This window comes from Misgurnus anguillicaudatus, chromosome 8 (assembly GCF_027580225.2).
Source record: "Misgurnus anguillicaudatus chromosome 8, ASM2758022v2, whole genome shotgun sequence".
In the NCBI taxonomy this organism is placed as follows: Eukaryota; Metazoa; Chordata; class Actinopteri; order Cypriniformes; family Cobitidae; genus Misgurnus; species Misgurnus anguillicaudatus.
The window spans coordinates 21,332,911-21,350,812 of NC_073344.2; the positions used below are offsets into that span (position 1 = coordinate 21,332,911).

The 17,902-nt window shown below is 37.8% G+C and overlaps 1 protein-coding gene across 17 annotated transcripts in view; it reads left to right on the top strand.

Moving 5' to 3' along the window:
* Positions 1-17,902, top strand: part of ptprt (protein tyrosine phosphatase receptor type T) — a 342,074-nt gene that overhangs the window by 56,998 nt on the left and 267,174 nt on the right. For all 17 annotated transcript variants that reach the window (XM_055214314.2, XM_073870461.1, XM_073870460.1 and 14 more), the window contains exon 2: positions 1,970-2,091. In XM_055214314.2, the coding sequence (XP_055070289.1) occupies positions 1,970-2,091 (122 nt within the window). The remainder of the gene's footprint in view (positions 1-1,969; positions 2,092-17,902) is intronic.

Here is a 17,902-nt window from a genome sequence, read left to right on the forward strand (position 1 = left end):
CTGTGAGGGGGTGGTCGGTCAAGACGGTGGGCGAGTCTCTCTGCTGTCATTTAAACGCGAGTGGGAGTAATGATGAGTTTATATGGACGTGAACTAATATTATATCAGAGTCCACTGGTTTTGTTTTAAGTAAACATGCTGCACAGTGTTTTGTACATGTATATGTTAGAGCTTTCTCTGAATTTTCAGCGCAATTGATGAATGCAACTGGGGAGATCAGCCGCTTTAGGCTAAAAATAGCGCTGTTCACCATGTGTTCGCGTCAGAAGTCAGAAAAGACGTAAAACATTGTGTTCAGTACCTCAGATTAGATAAATGGGCGGAGAGAAGGCGGTCGCGTGTGGCTGTTTGAACACATTCAACCATATGTTTGTTTACACTACAAAAGCAATCCGTTCGAAAGGGTTTTCGACTACGACTACCAAACGCATGTTAATGCCAAGTGTAAACAGCCTCTTATTTTGCTCCCACCCAAATTGGGACATTTTGGATATGCTATAACAAATGATCTGTGGGGTATTTTAAGCTGAAACGTCACACAGATACATTTACTTATATTACAGTACATCTCGTAAAAATGGGCATAATATGTGCCCCTTAAATAATGAAGCTAATATATCTCAGAGATGATTAAAACGATATATCGGCAGCATTTTTCTGGTCACGATGACAACCAAATTGCAGTTTATAATAGAAGAGCTCAGATGCAAAACGCTTTAGATGCTTCTGATTATTTTTGCATTTTCTTGTAAGATGGCGTGTACACCAATGCGTTTGTTTTCTATTGTTTCCAATGGAAGTGCCGCACTTTCCAAAAACGCATTTTTTTCACGTTGAGAGCCTCTGTCGTCCAATCACAGTTGATAAAAGGTGGGACAAATATCACAACAAACACCCGCGCATCGTTCAATGACTGATAAACAAAGCAGAAATATCATACTGTAGCAACGAAAGTGCTTAGCTGAAAAAAGGCAGGCAAGCGCCCGTAGTCGGCGTCCGTTTTTAAAAGCGTTGGTTTAAACGCTCCCTTAATAAGCATTTTTTATCAGACTCAATGGATTCTGTCAACAAACCGGTATTTCTGAATAACCTAAGCCTGGGATTAAGCAGATTTGAAGCAAAAGTATTTGATGAGCATTCAGGTAATATCATTATCTCATTTTTGACGGAGGTGGCGTTTAGCAGTCTTTGCATCTAAAGCCCAGCGGGTCGACGCGTTCCACAAAATCACATCTTTGACTGGTTCATTATTTTTCCCAGTAGACCGACTCTGGGGATCTGTTAGCTCCCCCTGGAAAATCTGAATATTTTACACTTGTTGTTTTTTACATTTGTTGGATTTCTTTGAGAAGGCCTTTGATGTGGTTTGATATTCTTTTTCACATGGTAAGATACGTCTTCTTTCAGTGCTTATGGCAAATTAATTATTTGTAGCTATTTAATCCTCTTGTGTAGCCTAATATGCAAGGGCAAATAATGATGCAGATGAATATTAGGTCCTTGAAATATGCAGGAATGTAAGGTTGCCGCAGGCAAATGCTTCATCGTGTTAAAAAATGTGCACTTAACAAGCACGCGAACTTAAACTATTTCCACATTGTGTTCGATCAAAACTCCCTAGGCTCTGTTTAACTGCGAATGAAGCCACAGCTTTACTGTACGTTGTTTCGAATGACACAAATAAGATGACAATATATCTACAACGTAACATGTCCTCTCATACCGTACTGCAACAGCCAAGGATGACAAAGCTCACAGTGACGATGCTAAAAAAGATGCCTTCAAATGAGTTCATTTAATTAGTGTTATTTCATCCTGGGTTTTAATCCTTAGCTCCCGGCTAGCATAAAGCTTAATGCGGTGGAAAATGGTGTTTTTAGTGGAGATGAAGTAATGATGGTACTCTGTGGCTTAATCATGTTGACATATGCCATCTTCTCCTCTTCTCCCTCGTGTGGTTTCCAGGCAGCTGTTCGTTTGAAGAGCACTACAGTAATTGTGGCTACAGCGTGGCATTGGGGACTAATGGCTTCGCCTGGGAGCAAGTCAACACCTGGGAGAGACCCTCAATGGATGCCGCGGTTCCCACAGGTATGAGTGCGCCGTACCTTCGTCCTTCACTTTTACTTGTATTCTCTTTCGCTTTGCTTTTGAAGGAATAGTTAATCTAAAAATGAGAATGCTGTCATTATGTATTCACCCTCATGAGCCATTTTCACACACAGATTACGGAAAATACACTGAAAATTTGACTAGGATTTGTCCGGGATCATTTGATTTTGCACGTGACGTTATCTGTAATGTATTTGTAATCGTGCACTCTTTTAAGAAACCACACGTGTGTATGAACAATCTCAGCTTCAGCACATATTATGTTAAGCTCCCTGATCTCTGATCTCATTTTTTGTTGTAACCGTTGATCTGCACTTTAATTCGCCGTGTCAAAGAGCTGCTTGTTCACTCAGGACACCCTCCGGAAATGTTACGGAAATGTGTATATATATTAAGATATATTTCCGGGATGTGTTTGCGTTCATATAGAAGGCACTGTGGCAATTTTGAGGTAATTTTCTGCGATCGACTGCTGGGTTTTAGCAATCTTTATTTTGTTATTATAAAAAACTGTTTATAGTGATCACCAAAAAGCAGCATAAAATTAGTCTGTGTGATTGTTCATTATAGTTTGGTTTAAGAAAGTCTAATTTTAACTATTATTTGCTGATAAAACCCATAGACTGTATAAAACATGTATAAAACACACATCACCTGTAGTTTTCTAAAGAGCATTTTTGAATCCCAAAGTGGGAACCATCGCTGTCTTGGCAATGCTTTACCATGTGTCACTACCGGATAACCAAAAATGGGCGAAGAGGAACGTGGGTGGAGCTGTTGTGCCTAATGACAGCAGCGACAATCCACCTGTCACTCAAGTGGCCACGCCCTTAATTATGCCGAACATTAAGGCTTAATATAATTCAAATGGCAGCATGTCACCGCGCCTTACTCCCAGGTAACCGAAAATGGGCAAAGAGGCGGAACTTGGGTGGAGCTGTGATGCCTGATTGCTAAACCCCGCCTGCCTAACAGGACAGTAGTGATAGCAGCAACAATTCACTTGTCACTCAAATGGCCATGCCCTTAATTTTACTGAACATTAAGGCTTAATATAATTTAAATATATGTAGTGTCTTTGACGTCACCTGTAGGTTTCTAAAAAGCATTTTTGAAGCCCAAAGTGGGCGGAGCCAATCATCGCTGTCTTGGCAGTGCTTCACCATGCGTCACTCCCGGATAACCGAAAACGGGCAAAGAGGCGGAACGTGAGTGGAGCTGTGGTGCCTGATTGCTAACCCCCGCCTGCCTAGCTGGACAATAGTGACAGCAGCGGCAATTCACCCGTCACTCAAGTGGACGCACCCTTCATTATGCCGAACTTTAAGGCTTAATATAATTCTAATGGATGTAGTGTCTGTGACGTCACCCATAGGTTTCGGAAGAAAATTTTTGAAGCCCCAAAGTGGGCAGAGCCAATCGTTGCTGTCTTGGCAGTGCTTCACCATGCGTCACTACCGGATAACCAAAAATGGGCAAAGAGGCGGGACGTGGGTGGAGTTGTGGTGCCTGATTGCTAAACCCCGCCTGCCTAGCTCGACAGTAGTGACAGCAGCTTCAATCCACCTGTCACTCAAGTGGCCACACCCTTAATTATGCCGAACTTTAAGGCTTAATATAAAACAAATGGATGTAGTGTCTGTGACGTCACCTGTAGGTTTGTAAAGAGCATTTTTCAAGCCCAAAGTTGGCGGAGCCAATCATCGCTGTCTTGGCAGTGCTTCACCATGCGTCACTACCGGATAACCGAAAAAGGGCAGAGATGCGGAACGTGAGTGGAGCTGTGGTGCCTGAATGCTAAACCCCGCCTGCCTAGCTGGACAATAGTGACAGCAGCGGCAATCCACCTGTCACTCAAGTGGCCTTCAGCTAAAAATCTAGCTAAACAAGACACTTTTAGAAACTTGTTGGCGCTTGACAGACACTTTCATATCGGTCACCATGAAATCTCCTTATATGTTTTCATTCATTGTTTCACAAAAAAGTAATATGTGTTTGGAACAACGAGTGTAAACGACAGAATATGTCTAACCTATCACTTTTTTCATTCAGCAATCTCCTGACATCATTTCCCTCACTCGTCTCTAACTTCTCTCTTTCATTTTGTTCATTCTTCTCCTCCTGTAATATGGAGAAGGCACTTTGGCCTCTCGTCTGTCTGGAAGTCTGTCTCTCTCAGCCCGTCTCTTTCGGAAACTCGGCAGTAGTTCACTGCGAGACAAATGGCAATCAAGTTCGCTGTCAGTCTCACTCAGTCGTCTCCTGCAGCGCTCAACAACCTCTGTCTCGCTGCGTCCTCGAAGACAATAGAGTCAGCTACACAACTGCGTCTCGCCCGTGAGCTTATTTAACCCCATTTACTCTCCGCACACCACATCTGACACCAAACCACTGCAGCTTCCAGACATCACTGGAATAACGTCAGATCCTTATGAATGACTAGTTTGGGGGTCATGAGCTTTATTTAGGCCACTAAAGTTTGTGGATGGATATAATGAGAGCACATTTTCTAGAGAAGATGAGCGATGAAGTGAAGGTTTTTATTAAGGTTTGATTGTAGTTTTTATTAAATTCAGTGGTTTTCATCTGGTATATCACAGATGAGATCTCTTAAAATCTAAGTGCTTTTTTGAGGATGTGTCATTTTTTACAGGTAAAACACACCATTATGTATATGTTTGTCCAGTCTTGTCTTTCAAAAATGCAAAACATACACTTTTGTATGTTAAAATAGATGCTGAACCATGCATTGTAGATGTATTTGCAACATTTAATCGTAGCATTATTACACTTTTTTCAGCTACAAAACGTAAAACATTTACAATCTTTCATACCATAAAGATTGCTGTATAATTTCCTAATCGATAATGTTACCACCCTAACCATACCTTACCCCAAACCCTTTTTATACAAGATATTTTTCAAAATAAGTAATGTATTATTTTAGTAACAATATATCATTTATATTTTCAGTCCTACCCAAAACAGTTTATTAATATCATGTACTGTTGGATTGAATTTCAAAAGCAGTACCAAAAGTAGTTAAAATGTCAATATTTGGATTCAAATTCATAACAAACGCAAGATTTGACTGAGAACTGGGATGAAAATCGCTGGATAAAGGGCTGAATTTGGATCAGTTCCTTACAATTGTATGAATTTAAAAGATGTAGATTACAGCGAATTAATAAAATTAACATCTCTTGTGATTTTACGTTGTGTTTTTGCAGACTGATCTCACAGAAAGTAATGTAATAGTCACGCAAAATTTGATCAATGTATTCGTGTCCATGGCACGAAATGTATATATATTTTTTTCGTGTCACTTGCCCAAATTTCTATGAATGGTTTTTCGTGTTTGTTGCACGACTTTTTTTCCGTTTCATTTTATGTATTGTTTTCTCATTATTTTTTCCTATTTTATTTTTTTAAATATTTTTATTTATAATAATTACTTATAATAATTACTTATAATAATTACGCCCCAACTCCAGGCGAGAATAGTTTTAAAAGCGGAAAAACATGTAGAAACCAATACATAAAAGTACATCTTAACCCAAACCCCAAATCTAAGACCAAGCGACTGATTTAAAAATAGAAGAAAAGAGGAAACAATACATAAAATGACACGAAAAACAATTTATAGAAATTCGTGTGTCATGAAAAAGACATTTGTGCTCAAGGCACGAAAAAAAGCTGAATTTCGTGCCATGGACACAAATAAATTGATCAAATTTTGCTTGACTATAACACGACTTTCCGTGAAATCATGTTGGTTTTTGTGTAATATTATTGCATAGGAGAAGACTGCATTGGAGAAAACGCCTTTTTCTCCTATGCATTGGTAAACAACTAAATATTACAAAATGGTTAAATAATTACAGAAATGTTATTCATTTTAAGGTTTTAAAGTGTAGTCTTGTTCAACATTTCATCAGTAAACTGTTGTAAATAAATAAGTCGTAAGAAAATACGACTGAAAACATGTCATTGAGTAAAAACACCAGTGCCCGCGATTTAATATTTCTAAATAGGAATACGTACAAATTTGTATGTCTGTAAAGCTGTTAATAGTCCTGTCAACATGTCAATTTTACACGCTTCACTGTGTATTAAAACGTAAGTAAATGTTTTTTTATGTGCGCAAAATACACACGTATTCTCATGAGATCACGTTGGCTGGTCTGACCAATGGTTGGCAGAAGGAGTGCTTAAAAATAGTCATTATTTCAGTCCCACATAAGATTTGAGCTTTCTAAGAGCAATAAGATTGCTTAATTCTACTGTTCATCAGGTCATTTGCATTCTGGGTGTAATTCACTGAAGTGCCGCCCACAATCACATTAGTGAGACGGGCGGATATCTGCGCCTCTCTGTGGGGTTTAATGACGGAAGGATCGGCCCAATTTCCTCTCCTGATTAGACAAACAGATCATGATGACATCTTCACGCGTGCAGATGGTGCTTCTGCAGTCCTTTATTTATTAATGGCTGCTTGTGTATTTTTATCAGATGGAGTGTCCCCGATTGAGATATAAAATTATTAGACTTTGATGTGATTGCCTGGAGTTTGTTTGATGCTGCTGACCCTGATTCCTTAAATCAATGTCTTTCAATTGGTTTTACTTCAGGACTTAGATTTGGGCATCAAGTGGTCGACTTAACAACTTAGTGGCCGCTCTTTCGTATCTTAGGGGATTTGATGGAGTTTGTAGCTTAGTTTCATTTAGTCAACTTTGTCTCAGATGTTTTTCCACAGATAGAAATTATGAGAAATGTTTGGGTTCATATTGAAATCTTTAAAAATGTAGATTTTTGATTTCCAACTAAATTTGAGCTTAGTTTCTGACACTGAAACTCTAATAAAGACATTGGAAATTTCTGGGCCTCTTCTCAGAAGGAACATGTAAAACGCAAGTGAAAATGTTTTCATTTTCTCTCCATTTAATTTAACTTCTGTCTAGGAGAAATAATTGAGTTATGTGGGAATAAAGAATTTAATTAGTAATAGAAAGAAATAAGGCAATTTTTGAAATAGTTTAAACTTTTAAAATGAATGTGGATGAAATAGCTCAGATAATTTGATCTTGAAACATGCTTGCCTTTATATTTAAATTTCTGACTGGTAATTGCATACCCTGTGTGTCTTCACTTGCAGAAAAAAACTGTCCAAAAATGGTCCCTAGCTGTCACTGGGGCAGTACCATTTCAAAAAGTATACTTTTGCACCCAAACAGTTCATATTAGTACTTCAAATATACATACAGGTACCCATGAGTGTATAGTAGTATACCTCTAAGGCAGTGGTTCTCAAACTTTTTCCGCGTGCGGCCCCCCTTGTGTACAGTGCATTCTTTGCGGCCCCCCAAAGAAAATGTATGACAAAAACTGTTCTAAAATGTACTTTTTAATTAAACAAAACATATTAAGTTATACAAAGTAGTGCTGTTGGTTAGTAGCCTTATTTTTATTAGGTTTAATTACACAGAATTCATGATAAATTAATGTATTTTATAAAATGTCATAAAACTGGGGGCCCCCTGGCACCATTTCCCGGCCCCCCTGGGGGCCCCGGACCCCAGTTTGAGAACCACTGGTCTAAGGTACATCTTACTACCCCAACTTACATATCTGTACATAAATGGTATATATTAGGACCATTTGAAAGTGAACTGCCCCAGTGACAGCTTCGGACCATTTTCTGACTATTTTTTCTGACATTTTTAGTAAATGTGAGCATAGTTTGAGACGTGGTTGAGGTCTCCTCTAAAGGCCAATTCACACTGATCCAACTCCAACAAACCCAACATTCTCAAGTATCATTTACTTTGATCCAACAACTGCCAACAAAGGGTTTCATACTGACCCAACAAACTTTTGGGAATTTGTTGGATGGCTTTAAACTCTAATGCAGACGCATGTGAGAACACAACCTTAAAAAAATATATATTTTTTTTAAGTTCTTCACAAGGTTCTATTTTTAAAGGCCAATTCACACTGATCCAACACCAACCAACTTCAACAAATGCCAACAAACCCCAGCATTCTTAACTCTTATTTACTTTGATCCAACAACTGCCAACAACTTTTGGGAATTTGTTGGATCAGTATGAACTGGCCTTAAACTCTAATGCAGACACATGTGAGAGCACAAACTTAAAATATATTTTTTAAGTTCTACACAAGGTTCTACACTGATCCAACACCAACCAACCAACTCCAACAAACCCCAGCATTCTTATTTACTTTGATCCAGCAACTGCAAACAAGGGGTTTTATACTAAGTTTTAACAAACTTTTGGGAATTTATTGGTGTTTGTTGGATCAATGAGAATTGGCCTTAAACTCTGACAAATGTAAGATCACAAACTTGAAAATATATATTTTTAAAGTTCTTCGCAGGGTTCTTTTGTCTTTTAAAGGCCAATTCACATTGATCCAACACCAACTCCAACAAACTCCAACATTCTTTTACTTTGATCCAACAACTGTAAAAATTGGGTTTTATACCGACCCAACAAACTTTTGGGAATTTGTTGGGGTTTTGTTGGATCAGTGTAAATTGGCCTTAAACTCTAATGCAGACACATCTAAGATCACAAACTTAAAATTATATATTTTTGAAGTTCTACACAAGGTTCTTTTGTCTTTTAAAGGGCAATTCACACAAATCCAACACCAACCAACCAACTCCAACAAACCCCAGCATTCTCAACTCTGATCCAACATCTGTCAACAAGGGGTTTCATACTGACCCAACAAACTTTTGGGCATTTGTTGGCATTTGTTGGATCAGTGTGAATTGGCCTTAAACTCTAATGCAGACAAATGTAAGATCACAAACTTAAAAATATATATTTTTAAAGTTCTTTACAGGGTTCTTGTGTCTTTTAAAGGCCAATTCACATTAATCCAACCAACTCCAACAAACACCAACAAACCCCAGCATTCTTAACTCTTATTTACTTTGATCCAACAACTGCCAACAAAGGGTTTCATACTGACCCAACAAACTTTTGGGAATTTGTTGGTGTTTTTTGGATGGCCTTAAACTCTAATGGAGATGCATGGGAGACCACAAACTTAAAAATATAGATTTTTAAAGACCTTCACAAGGTTCTTTTGTCTTTTTAAAGGCCAATTCACACTGATCCAACACCAACAAACCAACTCCAACAAACCCCAGCATTCTTAACTCTCATTTACCTTGATCCAACAACTGCCTTTTTGTCAATTGCCATTGTTGGGTCGGTTTCATACCAACCCAACAAACTTTGGGCATTTGTTGGCGTTTGTTGGATCAGTGTGAATTGGCCTTAAAACTCTAATGCACCCAAATGTAAGACCACATACTTAAAAAATATATTTTTAAGGTTTTCACAAGGTTCTTTTGTCTTTTTAAAGGCCAATTCACACTGATCCAACACCAACCAATCAACTCCAACAAACCCCAGCATTCTTAACTCTCATTTACTTTGATCCAACAACTGCAAACAAGGGGTTTTATACTGACCCAACAAACTTTTGTGAATTTATTGGTGTTTGTTGGATCAGTGTGAATTGGCCTTCTAATGCAGACACATGTAAGATCACAAACTTGAAAATATATATATTTAAACGTTTTGCACAAGGTTCTTTTGTCTTTTAAAGGCCAATTCACACTGATCCAACACCAACCAACCAACTCCAACAAACCCCAGCATTCTTAACTCTTATTTACTTTGATCCAACAACTGCCTTTTTGTCAACTGCCATTGCTGGGTCGATTTCATACCAACCCAACAAACTTTTGGGCATTTGTTGGCGTTTGTTGGATCAGTGTGAATTGGCCTTAAAACTCTAATGCAGCCAAATGTGAGACCACAGACTTAAAAATATATTTTTAAGGTTTTCACAAGGTTCTTTTGTCTTTTAAAAGCCAATTCACACTGATCCAACACCAACCAACCAACTCCAACAAACCCCAGCATTCTTAACTCTCATTTACTTTGATCCAACAACTGCAAACAAGGGGTTTTATACTGACCCAACAAACTTTTGTGAATTTATTGGTGTTTGTTGGATCAGTGTGAATTGGCCTTCTAATGCAGACACATGTAAGATCACAAACTTGAAAATATATATATTTAAACGTTTTGCACAAGGTTCTTTTGTCTTTTAAAGGCCAATTCACACTGATCCAACACCAACCAACCAACTCCAACAAACCCCAGCATTCTTAACTCTTATTTACTTTGATCCAACAACTGCCTTTTTGTCAACTGCCATTGCTGGGTCGATTTCATACCAACCCAACAAACTTTTGGGCATTTGTTGGCGTTTGTTGGATCAGTGTGAATTGGCCTTAAAACTCTAATGCAGCCAAATGTGAGACCACAGACTTAAAAATATATTTTTAAGGTTTTCACAAGGTTCTTTTGTCTTTTAAAAGCCAATTCACACTGATCCAACACCAACCAACCAACTCCAACAAACCCCAGCATTCTTAACTCTCATTTACTTTGATCCAACAACTGCAAACAAGGGGTTTTATACTGACCCAACAAACCTTTGGGACTTTATTGGTGTTTGTTGGATCAGTGTGAATTGGCCTTCTAATGCAGACACATGTAAGATCACAAACTTGAAAATATATATATTTAAACGTTTTTCACAAGGTTCTTTTGTCTTTTAAAGGCCAATTCACACTGATCCAACACCAACCAACCAACTCCAACAAATCCCAGCATTCTTAACTCTTATTTACTTTGATCCAACAACTGCCTTTTTGTCAACTGCCATTGCTGGGTCGATTTCATACCAACCCAACAAACTTTTGGGCATTTGTTGGCGTTTGTTGGATCAGTGTGAATTGGCCTTAAAACTCTAATGCTGCCAAATGTGAGACCACAGACTTAAAAATATATTTTTAAGGTTTTCACAAGGCTCTTTTGTCTTTTAAAAGCCAATTCACACTGATCCAACACCAACCAATCAACTCCAACAAACCCCAGCATTCTTAAGTCTCAATTACTTCATGATAACAACTGCCAACAGGGGTTTCATACTGACCCAACAAAGACCCAATCAGTGTGAATTGGTCTTAAAGAACATTTATATGCCAAAGGTTTTAATTTCTTGCCTTTTAAACCTTTTTCCAAAACAAAGAACATTTGTGCAGTAGAAAGGTTCTGTGAATTCTAATTAATTTTTACGAGTTTTCTACAGCTGTTTTATCAACAGAAAAGTCTGTAAAACAAGAGCCTTCCGATTTACTTACTATTTAATCTCATTTCCGTCTTGGAGAAACAAATGAGATTTTAAAGAGTCCTTCGTGCAGAAAGACAAAAGAAAAGAAAGCATATGGTAGATGGAGAGATGAAGGAGACTCAGGTGTGGATGAGCAGGTGTTATTGTATTCTTACAGGAGGGGTGAAAAGGCCTGTCAGTCGCCACCATTTCTTTTCATTCTTTTATGGACCACTGGTCACAGGCATCAATACGATCCATTCTTCTCATTACTTCAAATCTCTGAGGGCTTTACAGACAACTCGTCTAGGGAAAACATGACTTCTCTTAGCGGTTTGGGAATAAAAGTCGTGGGCAGGTGCTCATGCTCTTTTGTGGCACATTTGGTGAGGACGCCAATCAGTTTTTCCAAATGCCAAAGTTTTGTACGTTACTGGTTTATATAAAATAAATCAGATTTTTATACTGTAGTACCACTCGTATCTTTTTCCTGTAAGAGGTTGCATCACATTCCATTTTTTTAAGGACAAAGCCTACAGTAAGTACACTGAAGCCATAAAGTTTGATAGAGTTGCGCCAATTGACACCAATCAAAATCGGTTTAATGCACTTCAAACTCAATTAGTCTTAATCAGGCCAAAGCCTGTTTCATGCTTTTCATTTCATATTTGAAATACTGTATTAAGACGAATTCCAATCTGCTATTTTTGGAGTGTCATAGGGTCGCTGATGGCGCTCTGTGAAATAAAAATGAAAAGGTTTAGGCGTTGTGCATGTAGCTTAAAAAAATCTATTTTATTTATAAAACCTTTTGAAATCGTTTACAGACTCGGTGAGGTGCGCTTAACGCGCCTGTTTATTTTCAGATATGTTTACACCGGGTTTGACAGACAGATGAAAAGCACAGAGCCTAATTTTAGTTTTCTTTCTATACCAATTTCTCATGCTTGTCTGATATTTGTCTTAGCGTGTCTCTTCTGATTGGCTAAAGCTGTCAACAAATCATCCGCAATCAAAAGCCACGTCTCAGATCTGTCATTTAATCATGACAAATGTTTTACATACGGCCGTCCAGTTGGGTGTCCACGGGCCCTTTGCGTACCGTGCTCTTTTTGGTATGGTAATATGTTTGTAAATTATGGGTTGTCAAGGCAGAATTGCAATAATGTGCTTGTTATAGATGGTTGATGAGGGTAAATGCCATTGCTAGCCTGTCGGTTTTTTCATTTTTATCTTTTTTTGTTCTTGGCGATGATTTGAGGGCTCTCGTGGGCTGCAGCGCTTGATTGCGTGTCTGATTTTTTTCCGTTTGCGATTATAGCGTGGGGTTGAAAAGGTCACCATTGAAGATAAATTGACTGCGAAGGAGCTTTAGGCAAGCAGTTGCTTACACACTCGCTTAAACATAACCATATTTCATCTTGCTGGTTAAGTCAGTGTAATAAACAGCATTGGATTGAAAAGTAGATCCTCTGTTTATTTATGGTAAGCAAGCATCATTTTCAGGTGCTAGCCAATCAGAAAAAAAGATAAATATATCACATAACCATTTTAAATATGTTTATGACCTCATGCATTAATTGGAAACATTAAGCTTATGAGTCTAAACATTTAACAGCATTTATACAAATGTGACAAGCTTAAAGGAAAACACCACCGTTTTTCAATATTTTACTATGTTCTTACCTCAACTTAGAAAAATTAATAAATATCTATCTTTTGTCAATGCGTGCACTTAATTTTTGTACAGCGCATTGTGAATGTGTTAGCATTTAGCCTAGCCCCATTCATTCCTTAGGATCCAAACAGGGATGAATTTAGAAGCCACCAAACACTTCCATGTTTTCCCTATTTAAAGACTGTTACATGAGTTGTTACATGAGCAAGTGTGGTTGCACAAAATAAAACGTGATTTTTTTTAAGCAGGTAAAAATGAGAACTATATTGTATGGTGGAAGAGCACTTAGTTTGCAGCACTACGGCATCGAGGCGACGGCGGAGGACCTACGCATAAATATAATGAGCGCTTTCATCTAAACTAAAGTCATGTACATCACAAAATGGCATCCGAGATAGCATTTTTCATATTCGGATGAACTGTTTCTTTAAGTTAGCATGCAAACTAGTATGCGCATCTAAAACAAATCGTCAAGAAAGAGAGACCAGGCTGAATGTTAAAGTGATAGAGAGAGCAAAAGTAGAGGAAGGTAGTAGATTTAGCAGCCTATCCCATCACACATCACTCTTGTTTACTGATTTCCAGGCACCAATAAAGCAAAGCAGCAGCCTATAAGAGTGTCCTGCTGTGAGCTGCTGGAAAGAAGCTTTCACACTGGGGACTCGACTGCTAAGAGCCCTTCACTCTTCCCATCACACTGCCATCTTTCCTCCGCTTTCTCTTCCTCCCCTCCCGAATCTGCCGAATTCATCACACCTTCGGCTGACACGCTGCTTTCATTAAATCTTTCTCTGGCCCTCTGCTGACTTGCATCACTTTGTTCTGGTTTACATGCATTGACAAACGCACTCCGAGCCATGCGTTCACATTCGCAAACTGACACGCATACACACTCACTCAGTGGGACAGAACAGTGCCGTGCGACTCGGGTCAGGAATCAGAGATTTTGATTAGCAGGAAAAACATGTTCATCTGTTCAAAACAAAATGTTTGTTTTTCTACTTTGCTTTCATTTGTTTACTTGTTCATGCATCTCCCCTTTCATTTAGGATGTAACGATTTGGAATATTGTTTGATGTCATCAAGTGACCTGTTCACCCTTCAGTTTTTTGAAGCTTTGTAGCCTAAATTGTCTTTATACAAGATTTATCATGTTTGAAAAACTATGGTTTATGCACCTCTCCTCTCATTTAGGATGAAACGATTTGGAATTACAATTTTATTTATTTTCTTCATGATGTCATCAAATGACCTGTTCACCCTTCAGTTTTTTGAAGCTTTGGAGCCTAAATTGTCTTTATACGAGATTCATCATGTTTGAAAAACTTTTGTCTGTTGTCTCTTGTTCATGCACCCCTCCTCTCATTTAGGATGAAAGGATTTGGAATTACAATTTTATTTATTTTCTTCATGATGTCATCAAATGACCTGTTCACCCTTCAGTTTTTTGAAGCTTTGTAGCCTAAATTTTCTTTATTCGAGATTCATCATGTTTGAAAAACTGTTGTCTATGGTCTCTTGTTTATGCACCCATCCTCTCATTTAGGATGTAACGATTTGGAATATTGCTTATTTTCTTCATATGTCATCAAATGACCTGTTCACCCTTCAGTTTTTTGAAGCTTTGGAGCCTAAATTGTCTTTGTACGAGATTCATCATGTTTGAAAAACTATGGTTTATGCACCCCTCCTCTCATTTAGGATGTGACGATTTGGAATATTGTTTATTTTCTTCATATGTCATCAAATGACCTGTTCACCCTTCAGTTTTTTGAAGCTTTGGAGCCTAAATTGTCTTTATACGAGATTCATCATGTTTGAAAAACTATTGTCTGATCTCTTGTTCATGCATCCCTCCTCTCATTCAGGTTGTAACAATTTGGAATTACAATTTTCTTTATTTTCTTTATGATGTCATCAAATTACCTGTTCACCCTTCAGTTTTTTGAAACTTTGTAGCCTAAATTGTCTTTATACGAGATTCATCATGTTTGAAAAACTATGGTCTGTGGTCTCTTGTTCATGCATCCCTCCTCTCATTTAGGATGTAATGATTTGGATTTACAATTTTATTTATTTTCTTCATGATGTCATCAAATGACCTGTTCACCCTTCAGTTTTTTGAAGCTTTGGAGCCTAAATTGTCTTTATACGAGATTCATCATGTTTGAAAAACTATGGTCTGTGGTCTCTTGTTCATGCATCCCTCCTCTCATTTAGGATGTAATGATTTGGATTTACAATTTTATTTATTTTCTTCATGATGTCATCAAATGACCTGTTCACCCTTCAGTTTTTTGAAGCTTGGGATCCTAACTTTCCTATACATTTAACTCAGTGAAACCGAAAGACTTGTCTTCCCATGCTCTTGTGTTTGACAGACATGCAGTCTTGAAGGCCCTGTGATCGTCTGTCAAAATCCTGCGGCTTCTTTCCGCACCTCGAATAGCGATATGCTTCTTCTTTCCGCCAAACCCTCATCCGTCCCTATATCGCTTATCCCTTCATCTTCTCTATTCAGTAATGCTTTTATCCCAGTGCATGGATAATACTTTTTTCGGAATCACTTATGTGTCGGGAATAAAGAGTTTGTGTTATCGATCACTACAAAGGCCAGCGTTTTGCTGTCTGCTGACGACCTTGAGTAGCTTGTGGTTGTGTGGTCTCCGTTCCCCACTTTCCTAAAGAATAAAGAGGAATGGGTAACCAGAAGTCAATGCAATTGTTCGACCGGCAGAGCATTTTAAAGCCATTGCTGTCAGAAGTAATATGACCCCAGAGAGACACAGAGGATGGACTGGTAATAACTTTTTTATGATATGCAGTAGTATTAATGCAGCACAGCCTCAATAAGGACAAATTGAGAGGCCTTGATGATGTTTTTGAATAGCATGCACTGCAAGGTCTAACCAGAGTATCCAGACATTGCCGTTCTCAGACTATGTAAGACTGGACGAAACCATGCAGTGAAATGCATAAAAGTTCTACAAGCCAAAACTTTGTTTTATTTGTATCTCTTTGGTAGATACATTTATAATTTCTATTACATTACAACAATTACTGTTACTAATAAAAAATCATCTTTGGGGGCCCCAAAAGTGCGTGGGCCCGTAGAATCATCCTACCCCCCAGGGGCGCCCCTGCCACAAATGTTTTGTGAAAGCGAGCTGGTACATCCATCTACAGTATTCCCCAGTTACACAAACCATCAGTTAAGTCTTTCCATCTCAGATGGTTTGTTTATGCATTTAATTTATTAGGCAAGATATTAAAACAATTTTCAACATATCATTATCATTTATCAAGTCTGAGCAAACCAGATTTAATCACAGAGATGGGGAATAGTTGCTCATTAATCGTTGTATTAGTGATGAGAGTTTTAAATAAACAAATGAAAATATACTGCATTGTAATTAAGCAAATACAGCATTTTGCTCATTTAGAGTACCGCACACATGACAATAAATCACACACGCCAGTTATTGACATTTTTCACAGATAAATGATGGATTCTTAAAGGATTGGTCCATTAAAAAATCCATATAATTTACTCACCACCATGTCATCCAAAATGTTGATCTCTTTCTTTGTTCAGGCGAGAAGAAATTGTGTTTTTTGAGGAAAACATTTCAGGATTTTTTTCATTTTAATGGACTTTAATGGACCCCAACACTTAACACTTTTAATGCAGTTTAAAATGGCAGTTTCTTTGTTTTGTCAAGAAGAAATTATGTTTTTTGAGGAAAACATTCCAGGGTTTTTCTCATTTTAATGCACTTTATTGGACCTCAACACTTAATGCAGTTTAAAATTGCAGTTTCTAAGGACTCTAAATGATCCCAAACGAGGCATAAGAGTCTTATCTAGCGAAACAATTGTCATTTTTTTGTTAAGAAAAATTAAAAATATGCACTTTTACACCACAACTTCTCGTCTTCCTCCGGCTGTGTGACGTGCCAGCGCGACCTCACTTAATTGCGTAATGACGTCGAAAGGTCACGTATTACATATAAACGCACATTTATGGACCATTTTAAACAATAAACTGACACAAAGACATTAATTAGTATTAGTTGACATACAACAATGTCAAAACGGTCCTCTTTCTCCACACTTGTAAACACTGGGGCGTAGTTTCGATACGTCATCCGTGACCTCTTGACGTGATGACGTATTTCATGAGATCGCGCTGGCTCGTCACACGACCGGAGGAAGACGAGAAGTTGTGGTTTAAAAGTGCCTATTTTTTATTTTTCTTGCCAAAAATGTCAATTGTTCGCTAGATAAGACCCTTATGCCCTGTTTGGGATCATTTAGAGTCCTTTGAAACTGCAATTATAAACTGCATTAAAACTTTTAAGTGTTGGGGTCCATTAAAGTCCATTAAAATGAAAAAAATCCTGGAATGTTTTTCTCAAAAAACATTATTTCTTCTCGACTGAACAAAGAAAGACATCAACATTTTGGATGACATGGGAGTGAGTAAATTATCTGGATTTTCTAAAGAAAATTGGCTAATCCTTTAACTCTTTCCCCGCCAACGTTTTTTCCAAAAAGTGGCCAGCCAGCGCCAGCATTTTTTTATGATTTTCACAAAAGTTTAGTGTTTTTCTTTAAATATATTAACATAAAATATATAAAATGAAAGAACAGACCCTCTACTTAAAAAACTTTCATCCTACCACTATTTGTTTTCTTTTTATCATCTCTTAAATATGTGTAGGTTTAAAATTCTTCAAAAATATCAAATTTTAAGCAAAAAAGCTGAGATCATTGCATTTTTGTGAAAGACTTTTGATAGAGATCAGATTTAGAACGATGATCAAAACATACACAGAGTTTGAACTGTTTGAATACTTCTGGGTTTTATAAGTTGAGGCGGAT